The sequence below is a fragment of the Globicephala melas genome, chromosome 13 (assembly GCF_963455315.2).
Source record: "Globicephala melas chromosome 13, mGloMel1.2, whole genome shotgun sequence".
NCBI lineage: Eukaryota > Metazoa > Chordata > Mammalia > Artiodactyla > Delphinidae > Globicephala > Globicephala melas.
In genome coordinates, this window is record NC_083326.1 from 32411090 (window position 1) to 32423833 (window position 12744).

Below are 12744 nucleotides of genomic sequence, written 5' to 3' on the forward strand. Positions count from 1 at the left end.
TGAAATTAGAACACTCCCTAACACCATACACAAAAATAAACTCAAAATGGATTAGAGACCTAAATGTAAGGCCAGACACTATAAAACTCTTAGAGGAAAACATAGGAAGAACATTCTTTGACATAAATCACAGCAAGATCTTTTTTGATCCGCCTCCTATAGTGATGGAAATAAAAATAAACAAATGGGACCTAATGAAGCTTAAAAGCTTTTGCACAGCAAAGGAAAGCATAAATAAGACTAAAAGACATCCCTCAGAATGGGAGAAAACATTTGCACACTAATCAATGGACAAAGGATTAATCTCCAAAATATATAAACAGCTCATGCAGCTCAATATTAGAAAAACAAACAACCCAATCTAAAAATGGGCAGAAGACCTAAATAGACCTTTCTCCAAAGAAGACATACAGATGGCCAATAAGCACATGAAAAGCTGTTCAACATCACTAATTATTAGAGAAATGCAAATCAAAACTGCAATGAGGTATCACCTCACACCAGTTAGAATGGGCATCATCAGAAAATCTACAAACAGCAAATGGTGGAGAGGGTGTGGAGAAAAGGGAACCCTCCTGCACTGTTGGTGGGAATGTAAATTGATACAGCCATTATGGAGAACAGTATGGAGGTTCCTTAAAGCAACTAAAAATAGAATTACCATATGATCCAGCAATCCCACTACTGGGCATATACCCAGAGAAAACCATAATTCAAAAAGACACATGCACCCAATGTTCACTGCAGCACTATTTACAATAGCCAGGTCATGGAAGCAACCTAAATGACCATCGACAGAGAAATGGATAAAAAAGCTGTGGTACATATATACAATGGAATATTACTCAGCCATAAAAAGGAACAAAATTGGGTCATTTGTTGAGACGTGGATGTATATAGAGAGTGTCATACAGAGTGAAGTAAGTCAGAAAGAGAAAAACAAATATCGTATTTTAACGCATATATGTGGAACCTAGAAAAATGGTACCGATGAACCGGTTTGCAGGGCAGAAATTGAGACACAGATGTCGAGAACAAACGTATGGACACCAAGGGGGGAAAGCGGCGGGGGGTGGGGGTGGGGGTGTGATGAATTGGGCCATTGGGATTGACATGTAGACACTGATATGTATAAAATTGATGACTAATAAGGACCTGCTGTATAAAAAAATAAATAAAATAAAATTTAAAAATTAAAAAAAGCTTTTGCTTATATACACAAGTTATTTTTTTCCTTAGAATTTGAATCTCTAAAACATTATGGTGATGATTATTATATAACAACCCCAAATAGTTAAAAGCCTTCCTAAAGTGGCTTATCATAATTCTTTCACATATTTTAGTGAGGGAATTTATTTTTAAAAATCTTAATAATAAAATCAAGTATGCAGTTATAAATGAGATCAAGATAGGCTGATAAGTTACAACAAATATATTTTTTCTGTGTAATGCATTTGCATCTATACATATGAATTAAAATAGCCATTACCTTATTAGAACTTGAGAGAAATATGAAATGAGATTTATTTTCTTAATGTTCAGAATTTATTTTCTTATTATAACTATAGGAGCATGATTGCGACATTATCCAAATGAATTGTTCAGTACTTTTACTGATGTAGTAGCTATGTGCTTGAAATATTTTGCAAAAATTCTTGTTAACAACTCTCTTATTTTTGCTCATTTTACTTATTTTCATCCAATAAAGCCATGTGAACCAATAAAAAAAAAGAAAAAAAGAAATGAATTCATTTAAAAAGCCAACTCAAAATTTCCCTAATGCAACCTGCCCACTCTCATTTATCTTGTAATGCATTCTGACCTGTTTTATGTGGAAACCTATCCTCCATCATTTTTGGGGAAGCTTCGATTTCTTTCCTTCAATGGCACAAGCCATTGTTCTTGAGGCACATATATTGAGTTTTTACACACTTTTGCCATCTTGCAAAATATTTTTTGATAGTGACTCTATCCAGTTAAAATGTTAAGCTATACCCTTCTGTCTATGCCTTCCTCTGAGCATTAACACTGTTATCTGTGAACTTTATACACCATCATTAGGTCACTGTTGGAAACATAAACAACAATGGGCATGGAACTGACTCTAGTTGTGGTAACAAAGTCCCAGGTAACAGTGATGCCCTGGCAGGCACTCTGAGTCAGGAGCATAATGGCCCTTTATTAAAACACTTTCACATCTCACTTGATCAGGTACGTGATCCTTATAAAGTTGCTTAACCTTTCTAAGGTTCACTTTCTAAACTACAAAACAAGTTAATACTGATAATTACCTTCTATGGAAGAATTAAAAGAGATAATATAGCTAATACTTAACACAGTACTTGATAGACAGTAATCACTCTAAATTTTAAATACTGAACTTTGTTCAAAAATAAATATTGGGCTTCCCTGGTGGCGCAGTGGTTGAGAGTCCGCCTGCTGATGCAGGGGACACGGGTTCGTGCCCCGGTCCGGGAAGATCCCACACGCCGCAGAGCGGCCGGGCCCATGAGCTATGGCCGCTGAGCCGGCGCGTCCGGAGCCTGTGCTCCACAACGGGAGAGGCCACAACAGTGAGAGGCCCGTGTACCGAGAAAAAAAAAAAAAAAATACATTTTAAACATGCTTAAAATGTCCCTGATACCTGAGATCACAACAGCCAGAAATTAGTAAAATTAAATATTAAAGAGATAAGCAATCTTATTTTCTGCAACTTCTTCAGGCATCTTTCTCAACAAAGAAAAACTAAATAATACATTAAACTGGAAATGTTATAAAACTCTGAAAATGAGGAAGAACTTCAAATGTGCCAAGGCTGGGTAATAAAAAGTACAAATTTTAGGCAATAATAATATTAAATTTAAGTAAAATTCAAGATAGATACTGGCACTATTTTCCCACAACAGTAAAGAAAACTATATTGCAAATTACCTGCAGTTGACAGAAGGTGTACTGAATTTGGGACATGGAGTTCATATACAAAGAGAAACAACAGCTTACAAATGAGTGCTCATAATGACAACTAACCAGAGATTTAAACATTATCATCACCTGGCTGTAGAAAAAGTAGCCATTGTCCAGGAGGAAGAAATTTTCTTCTACCCTCCTAGGTTCTCTGGCGGGTCTAAGAATTAAATTGACATGAGACAGATTAAGAGGAGAAAATCAAACCAAAGTTTAATAACATGTAAACATGAAAGAGACCCAGAAAAACCAAGTAACTGCCCAAAATGGCTGAAACCCTCACCCTAAATACCATCTTCACCTAAAGACAAAGGAGGATGTTGGGGTAGGAGTTGGGACTTCAAATGTGAGGAAGGCATGAAGATGGAAAAGCAAATGTTTGGGAAACAAATGTTTGCTAGGCCTTGCAGAGACAATGGGACACAGAGTGGACTCTAAATTTCCAAGAGCCTCGCCCACCACACCTAGCCTGTATTCTTTGCAGATATTTCTGGTGATAGCTCTATTCCTGTTATAGGTCCTCTATCTAAATTCTTCAGGCAGTTAGGGGCAAGGTCAAAGGTGCTTCCAGAGGCTTTTTGGCCTTGATTGTTTTCAGCTTGAAACTGCATGCCAGAAACATTTTGGGGTAGCTAATTTTGTTCCCCTGCACCATCATCAATGTAACTATTGCACTGAATACCAGTTTTCCATTTATCGAAATTATCTTAATTTTTTTTAAAAGATATACCAGGTTTAAAATATTCTGTTCAAACTGGAGAATTGGTTAAAGTCTTATAGGGGAGCAAAACTTGCCATCCCAAAATGTCTTTCTGGCATGAAAATTATTTTTGATCTGAAACCAATCAAGGCCCAAAAGGATGAAACTTGACCTTCCCCCAGCTACCTAAAAAAATGTCAGTAGAGGATCTGTTCCAGGAAGGGACCTATCACCATAGATTAATTATAGTATGAACTACGTATGCAGACAGGGAGGAACCTAGCGAAGTTTGTTAAAAATTCCTTTGTGTCCTATTGTCTCTGCATGGCCTAGCAAACATTTACCAAACATTTGCTTTTCTATCTCCTTGTCAATTGCCTCTCCTTCTTTGAGGTGCCAAACCACTATCCCCAACATCCTCCTTAGTCTTTAGCAAAAGATGGTATTTAAGGTGAGGGTTCCAGCCATTTTGGTGAGTTATTCAGTTTTTCTGGGTCTCTCCCATATACATGTGTTAGTAAACTTTAGTTTTTCTCCTGTTAATCTGTCAATAATCTCATGTCAATTTAGTTCTTAGACCAGCCAGAAGAAACTAGAAGGTTAGAGGAAAATTTCTTCCTCCCCAATAGTCTCTTAAGAATTTTTTTAAATGGATATATCTGGATCTATCTAGTATAGTAAATGACAAATGGAGGAGGTGAAATGAGAAGGAATTCTAATTAGATATAGATAGCAAGGAGCCTGTGGAGAATTGAAAAGTGGTTTTGTCTCCCCACCCCAAAAAACAAAGGCAGTAACAGGTTAACTAAAAGCTTCCTATAGCTCACACTAGGGCTACCTAAATCAGCATGCTTTTGGTAAGCAGTTATTAATGAGGCTCCTACCTCACCTATTTCTATCAAAACACTTTAGCTGAGGTGTATATTGAAATTATTTGTTCACTCCTCTTTCTCCCCAACACTAAACTTTTAATGAATCATTAAGAGTCTTATACTCAAGAACCCTGTTCCATTTATTTTTGTTATAGTCCTGAAACCTAGAATATTGCCTAGCATACAGGAGTATGCAATGTTGGCTATTCTGCATTTATTTAACCAATGACATCTCAATTTCACCTTTACAGCTTAGACAACTTTTTTTTTTTTTTTTTGGTGGTACGCGGGCCTCTACTGTTGCGGCCTCTCCTGTTGTGGAGCACAAGCTCTGGACGCGCAGGCTCAGCAGCCATGGCTCATGGGCCCAGCCACTCTGCGGCACATGGGATCTTCCCAGACCAGGGCATGAACCCGTGTCCCCTGCATCGGCAGGCGGACTCTCAACCACTGTGTCACCAGGGAAGCCCTTAGACAACTTTTAATAACATTACTGTGAGAAATTTTCTTCTAGAAACCTGATAGTTCTTATAGACGTTGTCATGTTTTAAAAATTTTGTGTCTTCATTTCTGTGAAGATCTATAATGAAATTAATAAAGGCTGAGTCTGGATCATCTGGATGCTACCTTACTCCTTAATACTGTCCTATGATTTCAGTGTTTTTGACTGGGTTGGTATCAAACAACAAACCTACTTTAATTGTTGCAGGCTAATACTAACAGAAGCAGAGTACCTTGAAAATTACATTACAGCATCTGGAATAAATGAAGGTTATGAAGCAGTTCGAGGAAAGTAGTGTAAGAATATTAGCATGGGACAGGACATTAACAGCACTCTGAATTGAAACTCACACTATATTATCTATACCATATTCACACTAGCAAGTGGCAATTTAGTTTCAGTATTCCTTTTCTGTCACATTAATATTGTTAGGTTAAATTTTGTTAGTTTGTAACATTATCTTATAAATCTGTTTGTATTTTACAGTTATGTATGAGTAGATGCACAGTAAGTTAAGATCAGGTTTTATGTTGTACATATTTAAGATTATAAAATGTAATATGTCAACATGGGGGGTTTCATTTCTGTTTAAAACAGTCCTACGTATTGCTCTTGATTGAAAAACACATTTTCAGAATTCCAAAATGTGCTTCAGGGTCTCTAAACACAATGAAATCAGTATTTTTGGAAGTTCACAGACTTCACCAATTTCCCAAGGGAAGTCCAAGATTCCCAAAAGATGAGAAATCAGTTTTGGAATAAGTAATTTGAAAATTTGGTACTTACTGGGAAAGCACCATCTCCTAATCTCTTAAGGTTCAAGGGAGGATGCTATCACTGAATTTTTCATGATTTGGTGAAAAGTTCATGATCAACTTCTGTTAAAGGTTTCACTGCCTTCAGCTAAACACATGTCCTCTGTTCAACTAAGCTAAGCACTTCATTTTCTGCTTATTTTCATCCTGGACTTCCCATTTATTATCTACCTTGTTAGACAAATACCATTCTACCCTTCAAGAGTTAAGAAATTAGAAGCTTACAATATCGTGGGTACAGATAAACCTTTCTTAGTTCTATTTATTTAAATAATGCTTTGTTATCAATATATTTCCTACTGATACCCACCACTTGAGCAGAGAACCTATTTGACCAATCTTTGATTCAAAACTGCTACCCTTAATAAATCATGTATCAAATGGTATCAACCATCACACAGAGTTTATTTAACGGGCTTGGTGCTTTTTAATAGGAAACCTAGCCCCACTTTTCTTCATTTCCTAACAGGCATTAATGGAATTCCAATGTCATCTATGCATCACTGCCTCCAAATGAAGAGTATACTTCTATCCTTCTTGTAAGACAATTCTCAAAGAACAGGATTACTACTTAATTATAAGGCATAAAAGATTCAGTATCTAACTATGAAACCATTACTATGCTTTGCAAGTTCAAAGAGGAATGTATTTTGAAAAGAGGCTATCAACGTTTTAAGAAAACTTATCCTCATACCAAAGGGAATGGCTTTTTTAAACTTAATATCTGTAAATTAAACTTTTAAGAATTTTTAAAATACACTTCACAAAATTAAAAAAATGTTAAAAAAATTCAGGGAATGTGGTTTTATTCAAATCTATTACATTAAATAGTCAAGGAGCAAAGTGTACATAAAACAAACTTAATGTTAACTGTAACTACCTTCTTTTGTCCCTGCCTTGCAATATAAAGGGAATAAGAGGTGTTAATTAATTTTTCCTGTTATTTGCATAAGTGACATGAAAATATTTTTTAAATTGTAGTTGAAGACATTTGTAGTTCTTGGATTAAAGAGACTAGATACTGCCAAAATTAATAGTATTTAGTGGTAGAGTTTCTTTTTTATTTATTTATTTAATTTCCCTTTTGTCTATTTAATAATTAAATGCAACCAATCTCAAAACTGTACTTATTCCATTTTTTACACTGCTTATTCCTTCTACTTGACTCTCTCCTGTAATCTCTCCTATAAACTAGACTCTAATTTTTTGAAAATCCCACACAATTCCCAAATTCAAAAATTCTTCCCTGCTACTCTACTCCCCAGTAAGTTTCCCACTCTCAATTTTTTTTGTATATAACCTGACATTTTATTTTTTTCCCCAGAATGCCTTTATTTCTTACATGAACGTTATATCTTTCCTGTTGCCCTACCACAAACCCTAGAAAAAAAGAAGGGTGTGAATAACTATTTATTGATACAATGGAACTTATATTTTAGAAAAATGCTCCCTACACCTACACTCCCACTGCTCCCAACACTTATTAGTTAAACCCTTATGATATACTTGGTTAGAGGTATTTTCATTTACAGTTAAAAAGTATAGTAATGAGGAAATATTTTTCAAAACTAGTTTTTGAGTAACAAAGTACAATAAGTCATACATAAGTACAGATTAGCATAGACATTACAGTCACCTGCTAAATTTTTCACATAATTTATTATCACTTCACATTCAATTGTTAAGATGGCTTCTTATAAACAGGGATAACATTAAGCTAACTAATGAAAAGGGGGCAAAACCATGTCTACTTATATCTCTGATTATATAGTCTATTTCCATTCAAGAAAAACGATTATTTAACTGTTATATATTTTCATTTTTCCTACAGTCATTAAAACAAAGTTTTTTTTCCCTGAAACACTCTTTTCTTCTAGAGAACTGTTTTAATGTCTGAAGCAGAACAGTTATTAACCCTTTGAAGATGAAAAACAATGGCCTTCAAAAAGCAATTCTAAAAGATCATGGTCTCAGGACCCTTTATACTCTTAAAAAGTATTCAGAACCCCAAAAATGCCTTAGTTGGACTACCTATATTGATATTTACTACATTTGAAATGGAAACTGAGACATTTAAAAAATATTAATTAGCTTAAAAATAACAATTCAATAACGTTTTAACATAAATTTGTTTTCTATTAATAATACTTTCCAAAACAAAATATAATTAATGAGAAGAGTGGCACTGCCTTACATTTTGCACATCTTTTTTTTTTTTTTTTTTTTTTTTTGCGGTACGCGGGCCTCTCACTGTTGTGGCCTCTCCCGTTGCAGAGCACAGGCTCTGGACGTGCAGGCTCAGCGGCCATGGCTCACGGGCCTAGCCGCTCCGTGGCATGTGGGATTTTCTCGGACCAGGGCACGAACCCGTGTCCCCTGCATTGGCAGGCGGACTCTCAACCACTGCGCCATCAGGGAAGCCCTGCACGTCTTTTTAATGTCTGGCTTAATAGGAGAAGCTGGATTCTCATATTTGCTTCTTCTTTCAATCTATTATGATATATTGTTTTGATTGAAGTGAAAGAACAAAGCCTCTAAATAGAAATGGATTTTAAAAGGGGAGAAGAATCTTAATAACCTTTTCAGAGAATTACTGATCGTTTTCTTGGCTATTAAAACAAATTCTCAGGCCCTACCATACCTACTAAATCAAAAACTCTGAGCCTGGTGCCCAGCAATCTGTATTTTAACTGGCTCTCTTGATGATTCTAATATACTCAGAAGCTTGAGGACTTCTGATCTACTTTATACTGACTAATACAACTCTCAGACTCAGTCAGGTCATCATGGAAGGGACAGTGGCAAGATGGATCACCTAAATGAATTAAAACTCATATTCAGACTAATGGTTAGTTTCCTTGTGTTGTTCAACATCATTACCTTAAAATTTGGCACTTCTTTTTCTTCTGGGGTTACTATAAACATAACTTTTTTAATATTTTAGTTTATGAAACTTTGAATGGTTTAAAATACATTAAAATGTAATCTCTCCCCAAATTATTCATTTCGAAGCAAAACAGTGTCTAGCCAGCATTAAGGAATATATCATCTGATAAAACTTACATTAGGGCTTCCCTGGTGGCACAGTGGTTGAGAGTCCACCTGCTGATGCAGGGGAAACGGGTTTGTGCCCCAGTCCGGGAAGATCCCACATGCTGCGGAGCAGCTGGGCCTGTGAGCCATGGCCTCTGAGCCTGCACGTCCAGAGCCTGTGCTCCACTACGAGAGAGGCCACAACAGTGAGAGGCCCGCGTACCGCAAAAAAAAAAAAAAAAAAAAAATTTAAATAAATAAACAAAAAACAACAAAAAAAACTTACATTAAAAAATTTACTGCTAATCTACACTTTTACTTCAGTGACTGAATTAAGCTTTGCCATATAAAAGGTAATCCGAAAGGAAGTAGATTGCTTTCCCTCCATAATCTGACGTCAAATTTTTCTAACCAGCCTATATATATTACCTGCAAAGGCATGGCTTATTTCAGCTTCCGGATATTTTACTGGAATGTGTGCTTTTCTCTATTTGTATCCCATACAAATCCAACACATTCTTCATGACCCAGTCTAAGTTACTCTATCCATAAAGTAATTTGCACCTCCTTAGGTAAAAAGAGTATAGCCCTTTATCATTTTTTATTACCTCTAATGAGAAGATACAATGTTCTTCTCAAACAAACTTAAAAAAAAAAAAGCAGCCTCTGGCTTCCCTGGTGGCGCAGTGGTTGAGAGTCCGCCTGCCGATGCAGGGGACACGGGTTCGTGCCCCGGTCTGGGAAGATCCCACATGCCACGGAGCGGCTAGGCCCGTGAGCCATGGCCGCTGAGCCTGCGCTCCGCAACGGGAGAGGCCAAAACAGTGAGAGGCCCGCGTACCGCAAAAAAAAAAAAAAAAAAGCCTCCACAAAAATTAACATTTTCCTTATGATAGGTTTCAGTTAACATAAAGACTGACTTCCTGATACTAAATATTTAAGAAACTTTCAAAAGATCAGATTTTAAATAATGTTAAAAAGAAAATTATTCACATGAAGACAAGTTATCGTTATTTAAACATCTAAAGTAATGATCAATAAAGACTAAAAAAGTACTTATGGATAAAAAGGGCAGGTCTTATGTGCTTGGCTCTCTTTTCCATATATCAACTGAGAAATACAAATCAAACTGGTAAGTAATAGTATATCCACAATCTATAGTAAAACTAAGTTTTGACAGGAAACAGATTTTTCTGAAACCCTGAGCATAGATTAAAATGACATGAAAAAACCTAGTTCATTTACTTATTTTCAAAGCATTTACTAGGTGCCTACTACGCACAGAGCTTTTTATACTCCTTTCTCTCATGTGCCAGAGAGTAAACAAGCACATATACTACTAAAATAATGAGCCACTCAAAAGAGATTTTAGAGGGCAGTAAGTTACAGGAGTTTGGATTTTAGGGTAGAAAAAGTTTTTGAGATATATTATTTCCTTATCTCTAAAATTATGATTACAAATAACAGCTAAATAAGCTAAATAAGGAAGGCATTCTTATTTCTTGGTGGTGAAATACACAAACAAAACCGTAATAGTTAGCCCACAAGGAATGTTTACTATGTGCACAGTACCATACAAAATTCTACCATATTAAATCATTCAACCCTCACATCAGGAGAGAGTTCTACTATTATTTATGCATTGAGGAGAAGAGACTGAGACACAGATATATTAGATAACTTGATCGGTCATACAATGGTGGAGGGGCAACTTAAACACAAAGAATTTGACTTTAGAGCCTGACATATTAACTCCTATGTGAAATTGTTCCCCAGAATTAAAAAAAGGGAAGTGAATCAATTGTACATAAAATTAAAGAATGATAAAGAAGATCAGGATAGGAGATGTATTGAAAGCAATGTGCAATTAGGATTAAAATGACTATTTTTCTTTGCTGTGAGCTTTCTGACAAAAGGCTCAAAGGGTATTACTCTGAAGTGCCACCACAGACAAAAAAGCTACCACTCCTCTCACTATATAAATAGATAAGCCCAGGTTAACAAGGCCATCTTTATGACCTACAAAAAACTTTCCATTTACTACAGATACCCAGTTCTTACTTCTCTTTTGTGAATGTTTTTCAATTATTTACATATTAATTTTATATGTTAATTATATCATACAGTCTGTATATCATAAACAAACAGCACGTTTTTCAGTTATACTGGTCCTTTTTTTCCCCCCTCAAATTCTCAAAAAGAAAAGCAAAACAAAACTTCTTCCAAAGAGTTGAGATAAACTCAAGTCTAATTTCATTTGAGTCCTGCCACAATTGAATTACCCTGAATAAACTTCTTAAAACTTCCTCAAAGAACAGCAACTCTGAAAAAAATTCATTTTTTCCTATCCTGTATCACAGCTTAAATTTTGTAGTTTCTTGCCAAAATAATATATTAATGCATTAATAAGAGAAATATCATTCACCCCAAAATATGCTTGTAGAAAACCATAATATTGACAAAGGAATTTCCAGACTTTTACATTTGTGATAGACACACAACGCCCTCTGCTGCACAAGTTGAGGAAACTTCAACCAAGTTAAAAATACCCACAACCAACTAAAGCATGGGCAAAAAATTTCTGAGAAATCTGAAATTGAGACTTATATTTTGCATTTTTGTACATTACCATTGTACAGATTTTGAAATTCTCTATAAGAGGTGAAACATTTTCCTCCACACATTCCTGAAGTTCTTAGTCTGACCCTTTTCTGTCTCATCTATATTTACAGGCGGAACAGTGTGTATTTAGGGTGAATCCCCAAAAGACCACAGTGAAATGAAATCTGGGTGTCTCCTTCCTCTCTGTTCCATCTCTCATATCAGGGAACTGGGCACTGACAAATCAGTAGTACTCTGATTATAATTCCAAACCATCTAAACCTGTCCAAGAAACACACACACACACACACACACACACCTGCCCAAGCTGGAAAATGAGAATAGAAGACAAAAGGTATTTTATTTTGAAGAATGGGAGAAATGCTATTTATCATTAATAAAAGCTCCATCAACACTGAGAGACTGGAGAGTTATATAAGAAAATCTAAAGTTCTAAGTTTTTAATATGTTATGGTCTGTGTTGAAGGCATAATGGATCCAAAATATACAGTGGAAGATGCTTCATAATATTCAAGGCATTTTTAAGTACAAGCATTGAAATCTATTTCCTGCAATGAAACACCTTCAAAATTCATTTTAAATATGTAATAGTTGTCTAGGGCTTCCCTGGTGGTACAGTGGTTGAGAGTCCGCCTGCTGATGCAGGGGACACGGGTTCGTGCCCCGGTCTGGGAAGATCCCACATGCCAAGGAGCGGCTAGGCCCGTGAGCCATGGCTGCTGAGCCTGCGCGTCCAGAGCCTGTGCTCCGCAACGGGAGAGGCCACAACAGTGAGAGGCCCGCGTATGGCAAAAAAAAAAAAAAAAATGTTAATAGTTGTCTAAACTATACAAAGTCAAATTATAACATATGTAATTAATATAACTCGAAACTGTTCTGAAATATGGACTGTTAGTAAAAAATGAGTAGACACACAAACATTTTAAAATAAATCATTATAAATTTCTTGAAGTTGAGGAATGTATTATATACTTCCATTTGTCTTGACATAATTGGTCTTTCCTTATACAATCCAATTTCATTCAAACTAAATCCAAAAATTTAAAACACTTATCCTAGTGAGGAAGATGTAAAATGCTTGTTGTATAAGTGTATGAAATTATTAAAGAGCAGTTAAGAAGAAATAACTCAAAGAAATGCTGTTTTAAAAGAGAGAGAATGTGCCTCTTATCTAGCACATTTTTAGGTAAGCTTAAAACAAAATTTAGAGCACCCTCTAGTGGAAAACTGGTGACA

The 12744-nt window shown here is 35.8% G+C and overlaps 1 protein-coding gene across 8 annotated transcripts in view; it reads right to left on the bottom strand.

Moving 5' to 3' along the window:
• Window positions 1-12744, bottom strand: part of PIK3C3 (phosphatidylinositol 3-kinase catalytic subunit type 3) — a 155585-nt gene that overhangs the window by 26743 nt on the left and 116098 nt on the right. Inside the window, exon 21 of one of the 8 annotated variants that reach the window (XM_060283150.2) lies at window positions 3052-3124. The exons of the other annotated variants lie outside the window; for them this stretch is intronic. Coding sequence (XP_060139133.1) covers window positions 3099-3124 — 26 coding nt within the window. The 3' untranslated portion in view covers window positions 3052-3098. The remainder of the gene's footprint in view (window positions 1-3051; window positions 3125-12744) is intronic. 8 annotated transcript variants of the gene reach the window in all.